Below are 22,315 nucleotides of genomic sequence, written 5' to 3' on the forward strand. Positions count from 1 at the left end.
TAGCCCCATCTGAATGCCAGCTCTAAAGTGTGATACAATGTGCCTTTGTGTGTGATCCAATGTGCCTCTGTGTGGATTCTTTCCCATGGTTTCCAGTTTTTTCCTGCAAAAATGTACCACAATCCATCCTGATCCAGAACTCTACTCAGGTACCCAGCATGTGAAAGTTATTCCACAGTTCCATTTCTGGGCCTTCATTTTGATAAAAAGCTAATTTGACTGCCTCATATTTGTCAATAAGTGCTCGTTGCATGCAGAAACTCTGGATCCTTGCCCACTCCTCTTGGTGTGTGAATCATGCTACTCTTATCCATCTTTACAACCCCCTGGTCTCAACCTAACTAGACTATGATTGTCAGGTTTATGGCTGGGAGTGCCTTCGGCTTTGAAATTGCTAGACCCAGCTCATAATTGTGTAGTTCGTCTGGCCACTTGCGCCTTCCTCACTAGTCCCGTAGACAGTATCTCTTCAGCTCTGTCAATACTAACTCTAGATCTCCTATGCAATCACTTGTTGAAAGTTTCCAGATCATCCAATGTATCCCATTCTTTTTGCATACAAGAGGTATTGACCTCCTGAAGCACACTGTGTGATTACCAGCTGAAATGCACCTCACAGCCCTCTGCTGTGTCTCTGCTTTCTCCTCCCTGGATATACTCCCTGCATTTTCTCGTTTAGCCCCCGTGGTTGCTGCCCAAGCCACAAATTAGGACTGATATGTTTTGCCCCATGACCAAGGTTTTGTTACATTCAGTTCTTCAGGAGTTTCAAGTTTTACACTGATGACTCTAAAACACAGGGATATGCTTTTACAATCTCTGCTGATTTGGAATACCATTCATTGCCGGAAGAGCTGATAGCCGTTAACAAAGCTCTACACTTTATTAAATGGGCCTCCTTTGATCCCATTTTAATACTTAATGACTCAATGCTTCAAGTTATTGACTGGTGTTACTCTTACCATCCTGTCGTCTCTACTACTGATAACCTTCTTCCTGAACTTAATCGTACTGACTGCTCAGTTGTCCTTCTCTGGCCCAAATCATGTGGGTAACCTCCTAGGGAATGAACTGGCCGACTGTTTGGCCAGAAGAGTGATTACTCTCCCTCCATTCATATTGCTGGTCCCCGGTGTGGATGTGTGAGTGCAAATAAGACCTTCGCTCACTTGGAGATGGAATGATTTGTGGTTGGCCATTGCCCCTCTAATAAACTCTGCACTATCAAGAAGACTACTGTTGGACGGCGCTCTTCCTTCCGTACCTCCTATAAGGAATCCACCATCATATATCACATCTGCATTGATCATATCAGGCTACCCATTATTTTATTTTATGTAATGAGCCCCATCCATATTGTTATTAAGGAGCCTTATAGACAGTAACTCATATCCTGGTAGAATGCCCCTTTCTTTTGGCCCTCCATGCTAAACATGGCCTCTGAATTCTTTGCATCCAATACTGATTTATGATTCACAGACAGTTGAGTTAATTGGGACGTCTCCTGCTGCTTTCTGGTTCTGGTGGCTCTCAACCCTACGTCCATGACCACATCGCTCTTTCATCCCTCTCTTACTCTGTTTTAATTGCTTTTCAATGCAGTTTGTTTCCTTTTCCGCCACACTCTATCTTCTATTAAGGAAGTAGCTTTCTGTTGAATAGTGACTGCGCTGGAACAGGGGTGTGGTGGCTGTGGGTGGGGCAACTCCTGTCATTTGCAGAGCCACGGGGTCACCCACCTGATACTCTACTGATTTCCCTCTTCTTGTTTTTATTATTGACGGTCTGAGTGATGTCCATTACATTTTAGACTTCTCACTTTTAGTGTACTGAATCTGCCAACTTGTAGACATTGTTTGCTGTGTAACTGTCTTTGCCCTTCGTCAAGGATCGAACGCTGTATGGGGTTTCTCTGACCATTGAATGAGCCCTGAAAGACCCCCTCATCTGTTCTGACTTACGTATCAGCCCTTTCTATAACTTCCCTGTAAATTCTTTCTCAGCTCTAGCATCAGTATTACCTTCAATGCCTCAGTCTTACTGGTCTTAGATACTTTAATCTTCTGACCCTGTACTTTGTGGATATCACTAATTCCGGATGAATGAACCCAGGATCGAGGAACTGATGACTTTGTTTTTTATTCCCTTAAACCCCCAATGAACCAACTATCTTTGGGGTAAATGCTTCAGTTACAATCATTTCAATATTATGACTTCATGCCGTAATTGATGCACCATCAACTTGCTCATCTGTAATACACTGAAGGGCCAAAGAAACTGGTACACCTGCCTAATATCATGTAGGGCTCGCGCGAGCATGCAGGAGTGGCGCAACACGACGTGACATGGACTTGACTAATGTCTGAAGTAATGCTGGAGAGAACTGACACCATAAATCTTGCAGGACTGTCCATAAATCCGTAAGAGTACGAGGGGGTGGAGATCTTGTCTGAACAGCATTTTGCAAGGCATCCCAGATTTGTTCAATGATGTTTATTTCTGGGGAGGTTGGTGGCCAACAGAAGTGTTTATAACTCAGAAGAGTGTTGCTGGAGCTATTCTGTAGCAATTCTGGATGTGTGTTGTGTCACATTGTCATTCTGGTATTGCCCAAGTACATTGGAATGCACAATGAATGTGAATGGATGCAGGTGATAAGACAGGATGCTCACATACGTGTCATATATCAGAGTCATATCTAGATGTGTCAGGGGTCCCATACCAGTCCATCTGCACATGCCCCATGCCATTACATAGCCTCCTCCAGCGTGACAGTCCCCTGCTGACCTGCAGTGTTTGTGGATTCATGAGGTTGTTTCAATACCTGTACACGTTCATCGTTTCGATATAGTTTGAAAAGAGACTCGTCTGACTAATCAACACATTTCCAGTCGTCAACAGTCCAATGTCTGTGTTGACGGGCCTAGGCGAGGTGTAAATCCTTGTGTTGTGCAGTCATCAATGGTACATGAGATGGCCTCTGGCTCCAAAAGCCCAGATCGATATTTTTTTGTTGAATAGTTCGCACCCTAACACTGGTTGATGGCCTATCATTGAAATATGCAGCAATTTGCAAAAAGGTTGCACTTCTGTCACACTGAACGATTCTTATCGGTCATCATTGGTCCCATTCTTGCAGGATCATTTTCCAGCCCCATTGATGTCAGAGATTTGATGTTTTACCAGATTCCTAATATTCACGGTACACTCATGAAATGGTCATAGCGGAAAATCCCCACTTTGTCACTACCTCAGAGATGGTGCCCCCCATCACTCATGCACCAACTGTAACATCACGTTCTAACACACTTAAATCTTGATAACCTGCCGTTGTAGCAGAAGTAATCGATCTAACAATTCGCCAGACACTTGTCGTCTTATATAGGCATTGCTGACCACAGTGCCATATTCTGCCTGTTTACATATCTCTGTATTTGGATATGAATGACTGTACCAGTTTCTTTAGTGTTTCAGTGTATTTAGCTTTCACATTGAGTAACCTTTTCTGTCTGCACTGTCACTGCCCTCTCCTTCTCATTACCAGCCAATAATTTAGTTAAAAGCAAGCTTCCTCTGTCAGGTAAAAATCCACACTCCTTTAACTGGGGCTTCGATGTACTTAGCAGGACCGAGCAAGGAGGCACCATGGTTGGCATAAACACATTTGGGAGACAATGGTTCAAATTCATCCATCCTAATTTTAGATTTTCCATGTTGTTGTTGTTGTCTTCAGTCCTGAGACTGGTTTGATGCAGCTCTCCATGCTACTCTATCCTGTGCAAGCTGCTTCATCTCCCAGTACCTACTGCAACCTACATCCTTCTGAATCTGCTTAGTGTACTCATCTCTCGGTCTCCCTCTACGATTTTTACCCTCCACGCTGCCCTCCAATGCTAAATTTGTGATCCCTTGATGCCTCAAAACATGTCCTACCAACCGATCCCTTCTTCTAGTCAAGTTGTGCCACAAACTTCTCTTCTCCCCAATCCTATTCAATACCTCCTCATTAGTTACGTGATCTATCCACCTTATCTTCAGTATTCTTCTGTGGCACCACATTTCGAAAGCTTCTATTCTCTTCTTGTCCAAACTAGTTATCGTCCATGTTTCACTTCCATACATGGCTACACTCCAAACAAATACTTTCAGAAACGACTTCCTGATACATAAATCTATATTTGATGTTAACAAATTTCTCTTCTTCAGAAACGCTTTCCTTGCCATTGCCAGTCTACATTTTATATCCTCTCTACTTCGACCATCATCAGTTATTTTACTTCCTAAATAGCAAAACTCCTTTACTACTTTAAGTGTCTCATTTCCTAATCTAATTCCCTCAGCATCACCCGATTTAATTTGACTACATTCCATTAACCTCGTTTTGCTTTTGTTAATGTTCATCTTATATCCTCCTTTCAAGACACTGTCCATTCCGTTCAACTGCTCTTCCAAGTCCTTTGCCGTCTCTGACAGAATTACAATGTCATCGGCGAACCTCAAAGTTTTTACTTCGTCTCCATGAATTTTAATACCTACTCCAAATTTTTCTTTTATTTCCTTTACTGCTTGCTCAATATACAGATTGAATAACATCGGGGAGAGGCTACAACCCTGTCTCACTCCCTTCCCAACCACTGCTTCCCTTTCATGCCCCTCGACTCTTATTACTGCCATCTGGTTTCTGTACAAATTATAAATAGCCTTTCGCTCCCTGTATTTTACCCCTGCCACCTTTAGAATTTGAAAAAGAGTATTCCAGTCAACATTGTCAAAAGCTTTCTCTAAGTCTACAAATGCTAGAAACGTAGGTTTGCCTTTTCTTAATCTTTCTTCTAAGATAAGTCGTAAGGTCAGTATTGCCTCACGTGTTCCAACATTTCGACGGAATCCAAACTGATCCTCCCCGAGGTCTGCATCTACCAGTTTTTCCATTCGTCTGTAAAGAATTCGCGTTAGTATTTTGCAGCCGTGGCTTATTAAACTGATAGTTCGGTAATTTTCACATCTGTCAGCACCTGCTTTCTTTGGGATTGGAATTATTATATTCTTCTTGAAGTCTGAGGGTATTTCGCCTGTCTCATACATCTTGTTCACCAGCTGGTAGAGTTTTGTCATGACTGGCTCTCCCAAGGCCGTCAGTAGTTCTAATGGAATGTTGTCTACTCCGGGGGCCTTGTTTCGACTCAGGTCTTTCAGTGCTCTGTCAAACTCTTCACGCAGTATCGTATCTCCCATTTCGTCTTCATCTACATCCTCTTCTATTTCCATAATATTGTCCTCAAGTACATCGCCCTTGTATAAACCTTCTATATACTCCTTCCACCTTTCTGCCTTCCCTTCTTTGCTTAGAACTGGGCTGCCATCTGAGCTCTTGATATTCATACACGTGGTTCTCTTCTCTCCAAAGGTCTCTTTAATTTTCCTGTAGGCAGTATCTATCTTACCCCTAGTGAGATAAGCTTCTACATCCTTACATTTGTCCTCTAGCCATCCCTGTTTAGCCATTTTGCACTTCCTGTCGATCTCATTTTTGAGACGTTTGTATTCCTTTTTGCCTGCTTCATTTACTGCATTTTTATATTTTCTCCTTTCATCAATTAGATTCAATATTTCTTCTGTTACCCAAGGATTTCTAGCAGCCCTCGTCTTTGTACCTACTTTATCCTCTGCTGCCTTCACTACTACATCCCTCAGAGCTCCCCATTCTTCTTCTACTGTTTTTCTTTCCTCCATTCCTGTCAATTGTTCCCTTATGCTCTCCCTGAAACTCTCTACAACCTCTGGTTCTTTCAGTTTATCCAGGTCCCATCTCCTTAATTTCCCACATTTTTGCAGTTTCTTCAGTTTTAATCTACAGGTCATAACCAATAGATTGTGGTCAGAGTCCACATCTGCCCCTGGAAATGTCTTACAACTTAAAACCTGGTTCCTAAATCTCTGTCTTACCATTATATAATCTATCTGATACCTTTTAGTATCTCCAGGGTTCTTCCACGTATACAACCTTCTTTCATGATTCTTAAACCAAGTTTCAGGCAAATGCCAGGGTGGTTCCTTTGGAAGTGCACGGGCAATTTCCTTCACCATTCTTGAAAGAGTCGGAGCTTGTGATCCATCTGTAACTACTTCAATGTCGATGGGACACTAAACCCTAACCTTCTTTTCTTCCTTCATTCCTTTCTACCTAATTATATCCCCAAGTTCGTTCATGCTACTGTCTGGTCTCTTACTCGCTTTGCCAAGTAATACACAAACACTAAACTATAAGTGGCGAGATCTGTGATGTAAAACTACTTTCAGTTTTTTGTCAGTAAATGTTGATATGAATTATGGGAGAACTATTGATAAAGGGAATTATGGTCATATGATGGGCTAACTAAATACATTATTTTGGTGATGGGTGGGTGACAATCCAGTTAGAACAGACTCAGTTACAGAATCTGGTTTGATGTCTTTGAAGAAGCTTTACTACTTGTTACAAAGAGCAAAACACAAACAAAGCATGAATAGCAACTTTTTGCAACATATATTTTCAAAACCCACATCAAAGTAAATTATAAATGTTGAAACATTTGTGTTTTAAAGGCTTTCTGTGTTGTTTCATGTTGTTGCTATAAAGGTATAGCAACATTTGTTCCCAGGAGATTGTTGTTGTTATCTTTTTAATTATCACTTGTCAAATTTATCATTTAACTAATTATAACTAAAACTTTTCTTATTGTTTCCAGAGACCATGGAAGTCTAGCTATTTGAGAAAGTAGTGATTCTTCAGCTAAAGATATTGCACCTACATGTACAAATTCTAAGTAGTCATTCTTATTATTTTCTTAAATCCACAGGAATTAATTCGCTTGGAGGGAGAGCTGACAAGACTGGCAAAACAGCATGAAGAAAAGTACGGGAATAAACTTTTGATACATGGAGAAACAGTTATATCATGGTTGCAAAAATTTAAGCCAGAATCTTTTCCAGGATCAACTTGCAAATCTAGGGTTAGTCAGCTCACATATAAACCAGTATCTGTCACCCTTTGTATCTACATTAGTTTTATCATTGTAATATTTTGACATCCTGTTAGTGAAAGTCTTTATGTTTGAGCAATGGAATAGTTGAGCAATAGCGCACTTCTGCATTGAATTTGTCTTTGTTAGGAGTGCTCTGTGTCCTGTGTTCTTTTCAATATGTTCAGTAAGCATCCGAAGCTCCTCTGAAGAAACTCATACTGAACAAACAGAACATGATAAATCATTTACACGACCAGTTTTAATGATAGTCAGTCATTTTTCAAATGATGTGTTTGGTTACAATCAAGACATTTAAAAAAAGCCCCACACAACATCAAAACTGTGGTGCAAAAAATTAAAATTCAGACATATTTTGTTGGACCAGGTTTTGATGTTGATAGCAAGTTACCAGCTTTGTGTAGGGTATTACTAGATGCCATGTTTTTAACCCTATACAAATGCTGCCACAATTTTAAAAAATGGATGGTGATGATGAGATACAATTGAAACTGGTTGATTAGTTAGTTAGTTATTTAGTTATGTGTTCCATTGATCAATCTCAGGGTAGCCATTATGATGTGGAACGTGTCTTGAGCATAAGAAATGCACGCATGAATCAAGGATTTTTTTTTAAGCTTAAAATTTTTATTATGTACCCCATTCCCTTAAATGGCCCAAAATGCATGTATTATACCTATTGATTTATTTATTCCCATTCCAGAATTCATCTATTATGTAGAAGGAGTTGTCGAGGAGAAATGTTTTCAGTTTATTTTTTAAGCTATTACTGCTGTCTGTCAGACATTTTATTTCATCTGGTAATTTATCAAAAAGTTTTACAGCCACATATTATGCCCCTTTCTGTGCCAAAGATACGTTAATTAGAGGATAGTGTGTTTATTTTTGTGGTGTTATAATAGTGATTGTCACTGCTGTATTTAAACTGGTCCATGTTGTTGAGAACAAATTTCATTACTGAATGAAAATACTGTAAGGCTGCTGTAAGAATTCCTAACCTTTTAAACAAATGCGTACAAGATGTGTGTGACTATGAGCCCCACACATTACTCTAACCACTTTTTTTTGAGCAATGAATACTTTTTACCAAAGTGTTGAGTTACCCCAAAATATTATTCCATATAGCATCAGAGTGTGAACATATGCAAAGTATGTTAATTTGCTAATTTCTGTGGTCTCAAAATTAGCAGTCATTCTGATTGTAAAAATTTCTGAACCTAGTCGCTTTAGAGATCCAAAATATGAATTTCCCACTTAAGATCCTCATCTATATGTACACCCAAGAACTTAGTATGCTCTACCCTGGCTACTGACTTCTGTTGTTGTGTTGTATTTACTAAAGTAACTGTACTCCTTGCAGTAGAAAATTGGATATACTGTATTTTTCTTTCAAAGTCCAGAGCAAGCCCATTTGCAAAAAACCAATTAATAACTTTTCCAAAGACATTATTTGTATCATATTCTATTGGAGTTTCTTTTACTTGATTAATAATGATGCTTGTGTCATCAGCAGACAGTGTCAGTTTAGCTCATTATTTCAGATAAGAAGGGCGGTCATTCACATATATCAAGAACGGAAGGGGACCCATCTTCGAACCCTGTGCAACACCTAATGTAATTTCACCCCAGTTAGATGAAGTGGGGAAACTTCCTGTTAAATCACTTAAAGCTTTTTGCTTCCTGTTCTGTAGACATGACTTAAACCACTCATATGCTGTTCCGTTTATAACGTAGAATTGTAATTTCTGTAACATAATTCTTGGTTCACACAATCAAATGCTTTGGATAAGGCACAGAAAATTCCTATTGGTGACATTTTACTTTTTAAAGACTCCATTATGTAGGCAGAAATTGTATAGTGCTCTTTCAGAAGAACAGTCTTTTTGAAATCCAAACTGTGATTTGTTAAGTATCCCATTACTGTTGAGATGGCTCTGATTCATCGTAATAGCTGTTGGAGTACCAGAGTAGACAGAATATTTCCTCGTCGTCTGGTCCAAGACATCTACAGCAAATTTTGTGCTATTGTAGAAGCTCACTGTTTCAGGAAGATGTTTCGAATTATTTTGTGTTTCAACATCTGTGTGCATGGTGCTATACAGAAAAACATTTTTGTTCTTTTTCCCTTGGTAAACAGTCAGAGTACCACTTTCCCTTTACAAGAGAACATATGTATAACGAGGAGTTTTTATTTTTTTTATAGTGTTCAGAATTTCTTTTCTTGTACAGTTTATAGTGCCGACAAGACTAGTTTTTTCTTTTTCCAGTCTGTCCCCAAGGGTGACCATAGTGAAAAAATTATCAGTAGTCACATTTCGCCCCTTATTGTGATATGAAGCTACCAACTTCATTACTTGTTCTGCAAGTTTCTCATTAGGTGCCCTCTGTTTGTTCTTTCCTACATAAGGGAACCCATTACAAAGATATTTTGTTTCTTTATCTGCTAGAAGCCAGAATTTATCAGGCTTATTCGGCATATATTGCAAATACGGGCACCTGGTTCTGCTGGGGAAAAGTTGTTCCTCCACAGTGAAATTTGACCCAGGTATGTAATTCAACTGACATTTTTCTATAAAATGGTTCCAAGTAGTTGATATAAGTGCAAATTTGTCACTTTTCAAACGTTCCAACCATGTATTTTTTTCATCAGAATGCAGATATTTCAAAATTTCTCAAAACCTTTTTATGCTCAGTGTGTCAGTGAAAAATGAGGCCCCCCACTTTTTCGACCACAACTCATCTACTTCAATACATCTGGCACCTAGTGCACCACAAACATATAATAAAGCAACAAATACATCTAATTCTTCTAAATGCAAACTCCAGGAATCATTTCCAAGAAGCCGTTGTGCCTCTGCTTTTTGCATTTCTTTATGTGTTTCAACATTGATTGATCAACTAAAAGGCGCCAGGCACTCAAAACATTATCATTTGAGACGTGCCACTTTGCATGTGGAGTAGGTCCCTGTGTTTCTTTCAGTATATTCTGTTGACCTGTCCTACCTGGAGTAGTAACACCGAAGTCTGCTACAGTCCACTCCGTGATCCCATCCTTCCCCCTTCTACGTCGATTCTGTATTGGTCCACTTGCAGAAGGTGCAGTTCTTTTTTTACCCAGGGTAGGTCCTTCTCTAGCATTGTTTATATTACTGCTTCATCCTGGTTCAGCAGCTGCGTGAGGAAAGAGACAATTAGAAAGCTACAACTCAGTATAAAGATAACATACCACACAATAAAATAGTAGTAACAGAAGTAGCAGTAGAAGTGTCAGCTCTATTATAATAGTGATCATTATTCATATTGTAACAATGATGATGATGATAATAATAATAATAATAATAAAGAAAAATAATTAGAAAAATTTTGGGACCAAGATGGACCGAGAATGGATATAGATTACAGAAAACATCAAAAATTGAAGAATATTCTAACATAGAGAGAGACATGAGGAAAAGATGCCTTAAATTCTATGGCCACATAATGAGACTTCCTGAACACAGATTAACAAAAAGAATTGTAAAATACGTAGATTCTCTCGTTAATGGAGGAGAATGGATCCAAAAAGTTAAAAAAGATTTGGAATTAGCAAAAATTACTAAAGAAGAAATAGCTGCAAGGAACAATTTTAGAATAAAAGTTGAAAAGTGGGAGGTTAAACCAGAGACAAAAGCACCGAGAACCGGAACAAAATGGAGCGAAGAAAGAAGAACTAAATTTTCGCAAACAATGAAAAACTGGTGGGCAAATAAAAAGAACCAGAAGACCAAGAAGAACGGAAAGTGAACCAGCTTTACTTAGCGTCTTCCACATGGGAGCTTTATGACTAATAATAATAATAATAATAATAATAATAATAATAATAATAACATGCCTACCAACAATATACAAAATATTAACTTCAGTCATTACACAGAAATTAATGACACATACAACACAGAACAAAATTATAAGTGAAGAACAAAAAGGCTGTTGCAAAGGAGCACGGGGATGTAAAGAGCAACTGATAATAGATGCAGAGGTGACATAGCAAGCTAAAACTAAACAAAGGTCGCTACACTATGCATACATTGATTACCAAAAAGCTTTTGATAGTGTACCCCACTCATGGTTACTACAAATATTGGAAATATACAAAGTAGATCCTAAATTGATACAGTTCCTAAACATAGTAATGAAAAATTGGAAAACCACAAATTCAAATAATATCACATCACAGCCAGTACAGATTAAGCGTGGAATATACCAAGGAGACTCATTAAGTCCTTTCTGGTTCTGCCTTGCTCTGAACCCACTATCCAACATGCTAAATAATACAAATTATGGATACAATATTACTGGAACATACCCACACAAAATCACACATTTGCTATACATGGATGGTCTAAAACGACTGGCAGCAACAAATCATCAACTCAACCAATTACTAAAGACAACAGAAGTATTCAGCAATGATATAAATATGGCTTTTGGAACAGACAGATGTAAGAAAAATAGCATAGTCAAGGGAAAACAAACTAAACAAGAAGATTACATATTGGATAACCACAGCGACTGCATAGAAGCGATGGAAAAAACAGATGCCTATAAATATCTAGGATACAGACAAAAAAAATAGGAATAGATAATACAAATATTAAAGAATAACTAAAAGAAAAATATAGACAAAGACTAACAAAAATACTGAAAACAGAATTGACAGCAAGAAACAAAACAAAAGCTATAAATACTTATGCTATACCAATATTGACCTACTCATTTGGAGTAGTGAAATGGAGTAACACAGACCTAGAAGCACTCAATACACTTACACGATCACAATGCCACAAGTATAGAATACATCACATACATTCAGCAACAGAAAGAGTCACAAAATAAGCAGAAAGGAAGGAGGAAGGGGATTTATCGACATAAAAAACCTTCATTATGGACAGGTAGACAATTTAAGGAATGAGCAGAAACTAGCAAAATACACAAAGCAATCACTCATATAAATACATCGGCTACACCACTGCAATTTCATAACCACTTCTACAACCCTTTAGATCACGTAACATCAACAGATAAATGCAGACTTTGCAAACAACAAATAGAAATAGTAGATCACATCACAAGCGGATGTACAATACTAGAAAATACAGAATACCCCAGAAGACATGACAATGTAGCAAAAATAATACATTAACAGCTTGCCTTACAACATAAACTTATAAAACAACACGTTCCCACATACGACTATGTACCACAAAATGTACTGGAGAATGATGAATACAAATTATACTGGAACAGAACCATTACGACAGATAAAACACCACCACATAACAAACCTGACATCATACTCGCCAATAAAAAGAAGAAATTAACACAACTAATCGAAATATCCATACCCAGTACAACAAATATACAAAAGAAAACAGGAGAAAAAATTAAAAAATACATCCAACTGGCTGAGGAAGTCAAGGATATGTGGCATCAGGATAAAGTTGTCATTATACCAATTATACTATCAACTACAGGAGTCATACCACACAATATCCACCAGTACATCAATGCAATACAGCTACATCCAAACGTATATATACAACTACAGAAATCCATAATTATTGATACATGTTCAATTACCCGAAAGTTCCTAAATGCAATATAACATATACCGTACAGTTAGAAGGAAGTCACGCTTGATCAAGGTCCGCGTCACTTTCTAATTCTGACCAGACATAACGTCTGAGATAAGAAAGAAATAATAATAATATAAGTGAATGTAAATTACCTTCATCTTTAGTCTTGGAGCTGTCACTCTCCACATTAGCGACAGGTTGGTAATCTTCATCTGTAGAATCTTCCATAAGGTCCTCAACTTCAGGATCATTTTCAGCATCCGATTCATACAAAAGTGTGACAGTTTCTTCATCTGTAAGTGGCCGTGGCCTTGGTTTGTATCGCTGTGACATCTGAGCCACGTCTACTGCTCTGAGACCAATACTCCAATAATCAGTCTTGTTTATTCGAAACCCAATAGCAAACAATAAATGACATATTGCATTGTTGAGCTTTTAAATTCAAACATTGCGAATAAACTTCAGTAACCAACATATTTAGTACATTGTTGATGGGTGCTAAGAATAAATCCGGGGAGTGACGCACAATAATCTTTAAATAATCTGTTTTCAAATAAACATGTAATGTGGTCAAAGTGACAACTCGGTGGATTTAAGTATAAGTGGTCATTCAAAGAAAACTAATGACGATAAAATAAATATTGGACTGTTTATATGATCTACATAAACATTTAGGAAAAGTCATTAACTCACAACAGCATAGATTAGAAATTGACCGAAAAATAACATGTTGAAGTATAAAATGTGGTCAGATTGACCACTCGGCGGTCCTAGTATTAAAGGACATTTCAAAAATGGCATTTTTTGCTGCCGACGCAAGCATACAAGGGTCCACATCAACCTTAACAAACACAGCTCAAGCTGTTAGCTGCTCAAAACTTCAACTGGTTCACAGCAAACAGTTTAAATTTTAATCTCAGAGAGAGAGAGAGAGAGAGAGAGAGAGAGAGAGAGAGAGAGAGAGAGAGAGAGAGAGAGAGAGAGAGAGAGAGAACTCGTGTTTTAAATGTGTCGTTTCCCATTTTGTTGACTTAAAGACAAGAGTGTTGGCTCATTAACATGTTTTCATTCACTGTTGCTTTATGAAATTATTTTCAGAGGCAATTTACCTAAATAAATCAATTACAACGGAACTAAGCAATAAGAATATTTTAATATTTTGTAAAGTAGATAGTCAATACATCTTGTAGGGGCCTTTTTCATGATCCTGAATTCTTACAGTCACTTTCCAATACCTTTAGTCCTAAATGGTTTTTGTTGTTAACTATAAAAATTAGTCTCAGCCAAACTATGATTGATACCACAATAGACATAAAAATAATTTCCATATAGACTTTTCCTCCTCGTCTGGAGTTTAGAGTGGAGATAGGTACTACGGTGCAAATATGTGGAATATGCTCCCATCGAGCATAAAAATAAAAAGAAATTATCTAGAAACCCATACCAATTCAAAAGGAGATTAAAAAATACCACATTATCCACTTATTCTACAAAAGATCAGAATGCTTAAATTCAAGGACAGAAAGTTCGTTGTAGCAGTCTTCAGCCTAAAGACGCATGACAGGTAGTAGTATACTCTAAGGAAAATTTTGTTGTTACAACTGTAGTTAACTATTTTGTTTGAAAACTACAAATGTAATTATGTAAAGATTAAGCAATCAATAGAAGGTAGAAGGTAAACAGCAACTAATTCATGTAGCTGAGGAAGTAGCAATATTTTCAAAGAAGCTGTTTTCCTAATAATTTTCTAGGTTACATTTAGCTAGAGTAGGCACCAGTCGTGTGACTCACTCAACATCCTTGAAGGTTATCTTTCTTAATGGGCTCTGTGGAATAAATTAAAAAATGAATTGCAGAGCATTCTGAGTCACAGTCTGCTCATATATTTACAGAAAAGGGATATTTTTACAGAAAAGGCATTTATCTCTTTCTTTCTCTTTCTCCCTGCTAACATACTATCACCTTTTACTACAGCTGTTAAGGTCTCCTACTCCCATAAAGGTATGTTTGAAGTGATTGTTGTTGTTAATTAGAGGATTCAAATATTATCAAATGTTTTTGTAGTCCACGACGATTTAATTCTTGGGAAATAAGTTGGGTTGTGCAGTCATTCTGTAAGTTAAGAATGGAGAGAGGTACAGTTTCCATCCCAGTACCTGCACTACTATATTTTGAGCTCATCATATGAAAGCATTTAGGTTCTACATCCGAACTGAAATAAATATCCTACTTGGTTATTGCAGACGCCCCAGGCATTTTTAAACTTAGTGGAAAATTTTAAGTCACATACTTCATTTCCCCTTCATTATCTTCCAAATGAGAATAGAACTCTTTATGCTAAATATTGTGTGACACTAGAGCAGCTGAAACATAATTAAAACATGAAATTCGTCATCTACTCCAATTCATATTCATTCCATACAGTACCTTTACTTGTTAAACAAAACAGTCCAAAAAAACCGATGACACCTTTACTATTTTCAGCAGGAAGTGAAGATTATGGATTTTTGGTGGGTACTTGGACATGTGAGAATTCATTGAAATGAAATAGCTCGTGAAGTGGCAAGCAAGACGTGGGGACAGGTGTGCCACTCCTTTGCATGCCATTACTATGCTATTGAGCCATAAAGTGACATATTAATAGTAAAACATGTGGCTGGATGTGTGTAACTAAGCAGTGATACATAAAGCTCACAAGACCATGGACGGTCTCCATCCAGCATCAGCCATGAAACAGATATGAAGTTTTCACTCAAAAACTTATATTAATCATGACCACCGTATATACTAATTTTATACTGCCTAATGTGTTTCTGCTTTGCACCATTCTCAAAGGTTCAAAATATTTACAACTCATTCTTAGGAAAAACAAAATTGAATTAGTCTAACATAGGTACAAAGTATCTTGTTCAACAAGCCAGATATTTTGTATCCTTACTTGACAAAGGCCGAAACACGTAAGGCAGTGTAAAATTAATAAATACAACGGTCAAGATTAACATCAGTTTCTGAGTGCATTAAAAATGACTGCAAAATCTCACAAAATATTTATGCATTTTGCTTACACACTTGCACGTTGCCTTAATCTCTAACACATGGCTTCCTCCTCCAGCACAAGTACTTCCCAGTTTGTAATGCTTTTAATGTTCTTTCAGTTAAAAAAAAATTATTTGGTGACAGAAGGATGATCTTTGGTTTAAATGAGTACTTACTCTCAGTATCAGGTAATAATTGGTTGGATGAGTGCAGTGCCTGTTAAATAGTTTTGTTTGTTATAAAAAATGCTCCCTCAAATGACAGATAGGAGATTTTCATGTGTAATGTAGTGACTGGTTTATCTTGTATGCACTCTTGCGAATCAGCAGTCATTTAACATACACTGATGGATAAAACCTTCCTGTAGACTTTTACAGTCTTCAGTTAGAGTCACCTATGTTGCTCGTGCATGTTTTATAAACTCCATAAAGGTTGATATCATATCAGAACTAATTGTTGCAAGTCATCAGTATTTGAGCTGTACATTGAGATATACCCTAGTTGGTTTCATTAAACCTCACCATGGTGTAATTTAGGGCACTCCTCTCATTTCGTTGTAGTTTTGCCTTTTGCAGCCTAGTGATTATGACCAACAGTTAAAATTAAAGACTGTTGGCACATTCAGTTTGTTTTTGTGGTGATTATGAAAGTGCATGTAAAACTGTGTCAGTGTAACAATTTATTAGATGATTTTTATTTTTTTAACAACTAAATACTGTTTTAAAAATAAAGTATGATTATGTTTCATAATGTGTCATATGTTTCATTAGAAAGTCAATTTGAAAACTAATGCACAAAAAACAAAAGCAAATGATAACAACATCGCAGAGCAGAAGATTAGGAGCCAGGTAATCTAAAGGGTGGGTAAGTTTGATACCTTGGAAGCATGATTACACCATATGGTGGCACAACAGACGACAGTAACAGCTGCATCACCAAAGCCAAGACACTTTTACAACTCTCCACTGTATCTGGAGATCAAGGGAAATAACATTAAGGAGCAAATTGCACATATCTGAAGGTAATGTAAATTCTATGCTTCTGATGGATGTGAAACATGGAAAGTGACAAGGCAGCTAATCCATAAACTGCAGACATTCAATGACAGACAGATGTCTGAGGGACATCCTGGAATATGGTGGCCGAATGTCACATCTAACGAAACATTCTGAGGAAAAACTAACCAGAAGCCAGTTGAGCTGCAGATGAGAAACAGGAAGTGGCGATGGTTAGGACATACACTGAGGAGACCAATTAAAAATGTTGTGAAAGAAGCACTCTATTGTATCCTGCAGGAACGATGGACATGAGGCCACCTCAGAATGATGTGGAGATGATCAGTTGAAGCAGAAGGTCAAGAGCGAGGAATAGGTTGAGAAGAAGTGAAAATACTAACACAGGACAGAACAAGATAGTGATCCATTGTTGCAGCCCTATACTCCACATAAGTAGTTAAAGAAATAGTAATAAAATAAAAATAATGTTTCATGGTACAGTTTAAACTGTACATAACAGTTTTTAGTACACAGTAGTCTTCACAGTCCAAATGGACAGAAAACAAATATTTGAAGCAGTAACTTATCTGTTGTAGAATATTGGTGCATATCTGTTATGTTTGTTGCCACTATACTGATAGTTTTACCATTGAATTGCTCTTGAAGATCAACTAAAATTATTGTTTAAAAGTGCAGTCTGCAAATTCATATTTGTAAATCATATTTTTCGTATAAGTAAACAATTATTCCTAACTGTATAATTCATGCAATCTTATTGTTAGGATGAACTGATGTTTTAACTGCCACAGATTGTCAGGTATGTAAATTAATGCAAGCAATCCCCGCATTATTTTAATTTGGAATGTTTCAGTACAGCCAATTTAAAGCATTATGTGTTATATGAATGTGTGATGTCTAGTCTTTCAGACTTGTTCAAAAAACAAGACACCAAGCAGAATCCACATATGTTATACATTACATGTAAATTGATGGTGGAGAGGGGAAGAAAGGAAAGGAAAATAAAGGGGAGGGATCACTGCTGTCAGTTACATTGGGACATTATGCGGAATCAGTGGTGACATATGAAAATGTGTACCTGACCAGGATTTGCCCCCCCCCCCCCCTCCCCCCGGCCCCGTGATCTGCTTACTAGGCAGGTGCCATCCGGGACACAGTGTTATCGCAACTGCATGTACTATCTCGGCTCACCTCACGTCCTGTCCACATTCCTATCGCTTGCCACCTATTGACAGACCCCATCCATTTCCTCCATATTCACTCTTCTGAGATTCCCACAGGAGGTCAGATGTACTTGTGCAACTGCACTGAAGAAGGTGGATTTATTGCCCATAAAGGCCTATCAATTTATATGAATGTGTGGTGTCTGTTCTTTCCTTTTACACCTCCAATTTTCATGTAATTTAAGGAGTGATGCTGGCCATTTTTTGCCAATTCAGGGAGTGCTACTAAATCGCTACATAATAGTGGAAACATTACAGCTGGTCCTGATACTGCAAACTGATTTAGTACTGGAACAGGAAAAGTTTGCATAATTGTGAGCTCCAGTTTGCAGCAGGAATATCAGATTGGAAGACGGAACTACAGATACAATTTTTCAAATCAGTGAAAATCTCCAGGAGATGCTGTGATCTCATATGTTCAGGTCATCAAGAAGTAATATTTTGGAGATGACTGAGAAAAGAATTCAATCCAAGAAGTTCATAAGTAATTGGACAGTAGAATTTACTAGCTTAGGCTACAAAGGGAAGAATTAAGGAGACCAAGAATACACGATTGCTTGTAGCAATCATAAGAAAGGAATTCAGAACTTTGTTTGAATGATTTGATACTGCCTGCAGATCTCCTTTTCTCTTTATTTGTGTACTATTTTACAGTTTCAGTCATAGGCTATTTCAAGTATCTGTGCAAAAATCCAATGATAACATATAATGCCTTAGTAGTTCCAACAAAGATACACAACTCATTGAGTTATAATTACAGTTAGGTAATATTTGTTAAGCAGATGGTGGGCACTATGATATAACGTGTGATTTTGTGTCTCTGGAAGAAAGAAAAGTCTCTGTAAAAATGATGATGTAATTATATCTGATGGAAATTTTTCCTGTTGACATTTGTGTACTCTTTTTCACAGAAGATGCATCAATCACGGTTTTGTAAGGATTTTCAGTATTTGTTATTAAACCGTGGTTGGTATTTTCTGCCCGTAATCCACTTAGCTGGCATATTCTTCTCTAGAGTGCAATTTTCAATTGGTTGAAACTTTTCTCATAATTCTGCTACACCTATCATTTTGGAACTAAACAACATCCATTCATTGTCTTAAGTAGGATACTAGCAGCTGCTTATCTACTCTTTCCAGCAACAAAGTTTCTTGATAGATTTATTATGACCGTGTGTTTATTAACCCCTGTCTATACTGACACTGTCGGTAAAGTCAGACCCATTTGTAGATACCAGGTCTAAAGTACTGGGTGTTCCGTTTATCTGAAGACTGCCTGTGTGGGGCAGTAGATGCCGAGCAGCGAGAGCACCATTGCCCAGCAATCAGATGTCGTGTCGCCCATGAACTGCTGTGGTACGACATGACATCTAAAATACAAGCAAATAAATTTTGTACTCACCCATGTCATGCAAGGAGATGTTGGAATGGTCTGCAATTATTTTTCAAGCATTTCTGACACCTACTCAATAAATTATTATTAATGTAGTTCTCTCAATCAATCAATGTTTGAGTTCCTCTATTGTGTGAGGATTTGTTGTGTATACTTTGTCCTTCACTGCGCCCCACAAATAAAAATCACATGTAGTTAAATCAGAATTTCTAGTGGGACAGATATTTCTACTACTCTCTCTTTCATCACACACATTGTGAATTGTGTACAAAGAAACATTAGCCGTATGAGCCATTGCCAAATCTTGTTGAAAAAATACAGAGCTTCATTGTCTTTAATGCATTTCATTTAAAAAAATGCACACAAAATGTTTTGCACATAACTTTCACTTGTAACTGTGTCATTAAGAAAAATTTGTCCTGTTGTTCTGTCACCACTAACTGCACACCACATCTCTATTTTTTTGATCATGAAGGGGTTCCCCATGATGCACAACAGTTCTGTCTGTGCTCCAATGTCGACAGTTTTGGGAATTAACATACCTGTATAAATGGAATCAAGCCTCTTCTGAAAACAGAATGAGGTAAGGATCCATTTCACTGTCATGCAGTTGTCTTAAAATACATTGGCAAAACTTAACCCTGTGCGCAGGATCACCAGGCTGAAGTTCTTGTACTACTGATACTTTATAGGCTCATAGGCCAAGCAGTTTAACACCTCTTTGTACAGAGATGCACAATATTTGTGTTTCTGCAAAAGATGACTAAGAGACTTTTTAGGGGAATTTTCCAGGTGGTATGCAATGTCATTGAAATGAGCTTCTGTAAGCACTGTACATTGCCATTTACGCTTCTTGTCTTGAACACTTCCCGTTTCACAAAATTTATTCACTAATTTGTGAACTGCATCACGACTCGGAACTTGAATACCTGGAAACTTCTGTGCAAATAATCTCTGAACAGTACAAGCGGACTTTGTCTGCACATTGAAGTCGTAAATAAACACTCGTTGTGGAAGTGAATAATTCGCTCTTGCCGCTGTTGCATTCTTGGACTTCACTGTTACACTCATTATGACTATTTGACTGCTCAAATTGCACTGGCCGACAAGACTCACATTTCCATACAGCCTTCAGGATAAAACCAGCAAAGAAAAGAGGGGGCATAGTGCAGTCTCGTGGGACCCATTCAACCAGTAGATGCGGCTGTCGTAGCCAGCCTGCAATACCCCAGGCAGGCTGTTATCAGATTCATGTAACTCCATGTATTTTCATTACAGGTGTGTTGTCGAACTACTTGCTCATGTCATTTTTTAGTTATAGTGTTTGGAACCATTTCGCAAGGCTGTCTGTCAATACTATCTGCAGTGAATCCATAAACACCCTAGTCTATACTTGGTAGGTCAAAGTCACCTCCACAATTGCATGGACAGGGTTCTTCTGCACCAGTGAGCATGGACTTTTTTGTATTGATTGTACAATCGTTGGAGAGGTATCAAGTGGCCAGTAAAAAATGTGATTATTAATTTGAGATCAAGTAGGCTGGTTATTCACATCCAGGAAACGTCACAGTCGAGCTCAATTTTGATTTCCATAGACATAATGTTTTTATTGATTCCAGTGATCTCTCCCCTTCCTGTGATTCTAACCTGTCTTTTCAATTTATGTTACATGCCTCGTTAAATATTCCAGAGCTTTCTACTTGATGCTTCATCTAACTCATGGTTCCAAGAGTAATTTGAGTGGAGTATCTTGACAGAAGGGCAGTGAATTCTGGTACTTTGTTGTGAATGATTTGTCAATTTACTGTTAACATCTTGACATTCAAAGGGTCTTTACTATGTTTGTGATCTGATTTTGCTCAGCATATTGAATGGCCAGCATTCATCACAGAACCTCAAACTAATGCCTAGCATAAAATCCTGCATCTGCACTCCACATGTAGTCTGCTAAGCATGTAGGTGTTCCCTCTTTGTAGAGCATCCCTGACCTTACAATTCTACACCCCATAACATGCGTCCAGAAATCTGCAGCCAAGACTGTGATGGAACTAAGGTTACCTCTGGTTGAGACCATCCACTCCGCTCAAACCCAAAAGACCTCTATCAGTCCCAGGTACAATATGGTAAATCTTAAGCTCTACTTTCAGCAAGCAAGCCAGGCCAGCAACCTTCACCACTTCCAACAGCTGCATGTAGGAACTGAGTATGGCCTCAGTGCCCAAGCAACAAATGTCCTTGGCATGAGTCACAAATTGCAGACGACAGCATGCTGCATTTTTGATAGCAGGAGACAGGGCCACCTGCATGTCTCAAATTAGGCCCTCCAGCAGGCATTCTGAGGGTGCATTGGACGTCTTTCCAGCTCTGACCTTGAATCCTATTTCCCGTATGGGATCTATAACATATCTAACATTGGAGCTCCTGATAATACCTAACTCCCTCCCCCATGTGCATGCTCAGACCATGGTGAAGGAGCAGCCACTTGTCCACTCGTAGGGTGAATGAGTGAGGCCAGAAGGCCAGTCCTCACATTCTTGCTGCTCTTCAGGAGATGCAAACAGATTGCAACCTGTCACTAATTCTGAGGTGAATGTCGTCCCCCATCATCAGCACCCTGTAAGTTGACTTGGCAGCATAACTCATAGGTGAAACAATGACACTTAAGGTGTTTCATGCAACATGCCAGTTTCTCTACCAATGCTACACCTCAAGACAGCTGCCCAAGGTCACATAGCAAGAACACAATCTAACTGTCCCGATACAAAAATTCGAATGAAAACAGTGTAGTTATCTTGGATATCAGACGAATGAGAGATAAGGGGTGGTGGTTACATCCAGATATGTCAATGGTTACTGAATTCTGTGTACGCCTGAACTGGTCTATGCACTGCTTCTTACACTTGTAGAGGTCTATATTTAACAATATTTGTGAAATAATAAAAAGGCGCTCTATGAAAGCACATTTTTATGAACTTACAGCATGCTGTAGGTGAAAAATAGGTCTGCAACTTGTC

At 38.2% G+C, this 22,315-nt stretch overlaps 2 protein-coding genes across 2 annotated transcripts in view; one reads left to right on the forward strand and one right to left on the reverse strand.

The window, feature by feature from the left end:
* LOC126284380 (tenascin-like) overlaps positions 1 to 10,075 on the reverse strand; it is a 218,299-nt gene extending 208,224 nt beyond the window's left edge. Inside the window, exon 1 of the mRNA XM_049983266.1 lies at positions 10,026 to 10,075. The gene's annotated coding sequence lies outside the window, so the exon portion shown is untranslated. The remainder of the gene's footprint in view (positions 1 to 10,025) is intronic.
* Positions 1 to 22,315, forward strand: part of LOC126284373 (uncharacterized) — a 137,423-nt gene that overhangs the window by 76,867 nt on the left and 38,241 nt on the right. The window contains exon 5 of the mRNA XM_049983254.1: positions 6,840 to 6,992. Within this exon, the coding sequence (XP_049839211.1) occupies positions 6,840 to 6,992 (153 nt within the window). The remainder of the gene's footprint in view (positions 1 to 6,839; positions 6,993 to 22,315) is intronic.

Source organism: Schistocerca gregaria, chromosome 1 (genome assembly GCF_023897955.1).
Source record: "Schistocerca gregaria isolate iqSchGreg1 chromosome 1, iqSchGreg1.2, whole genome shotgun sequence".
Classification (NCBI taxonomy): Eukaryota; Metazoa; Arthropoda; class Insecta; order Orthoptera; family Acrididae; genus Schistocerca; species Schistocerca gregaria.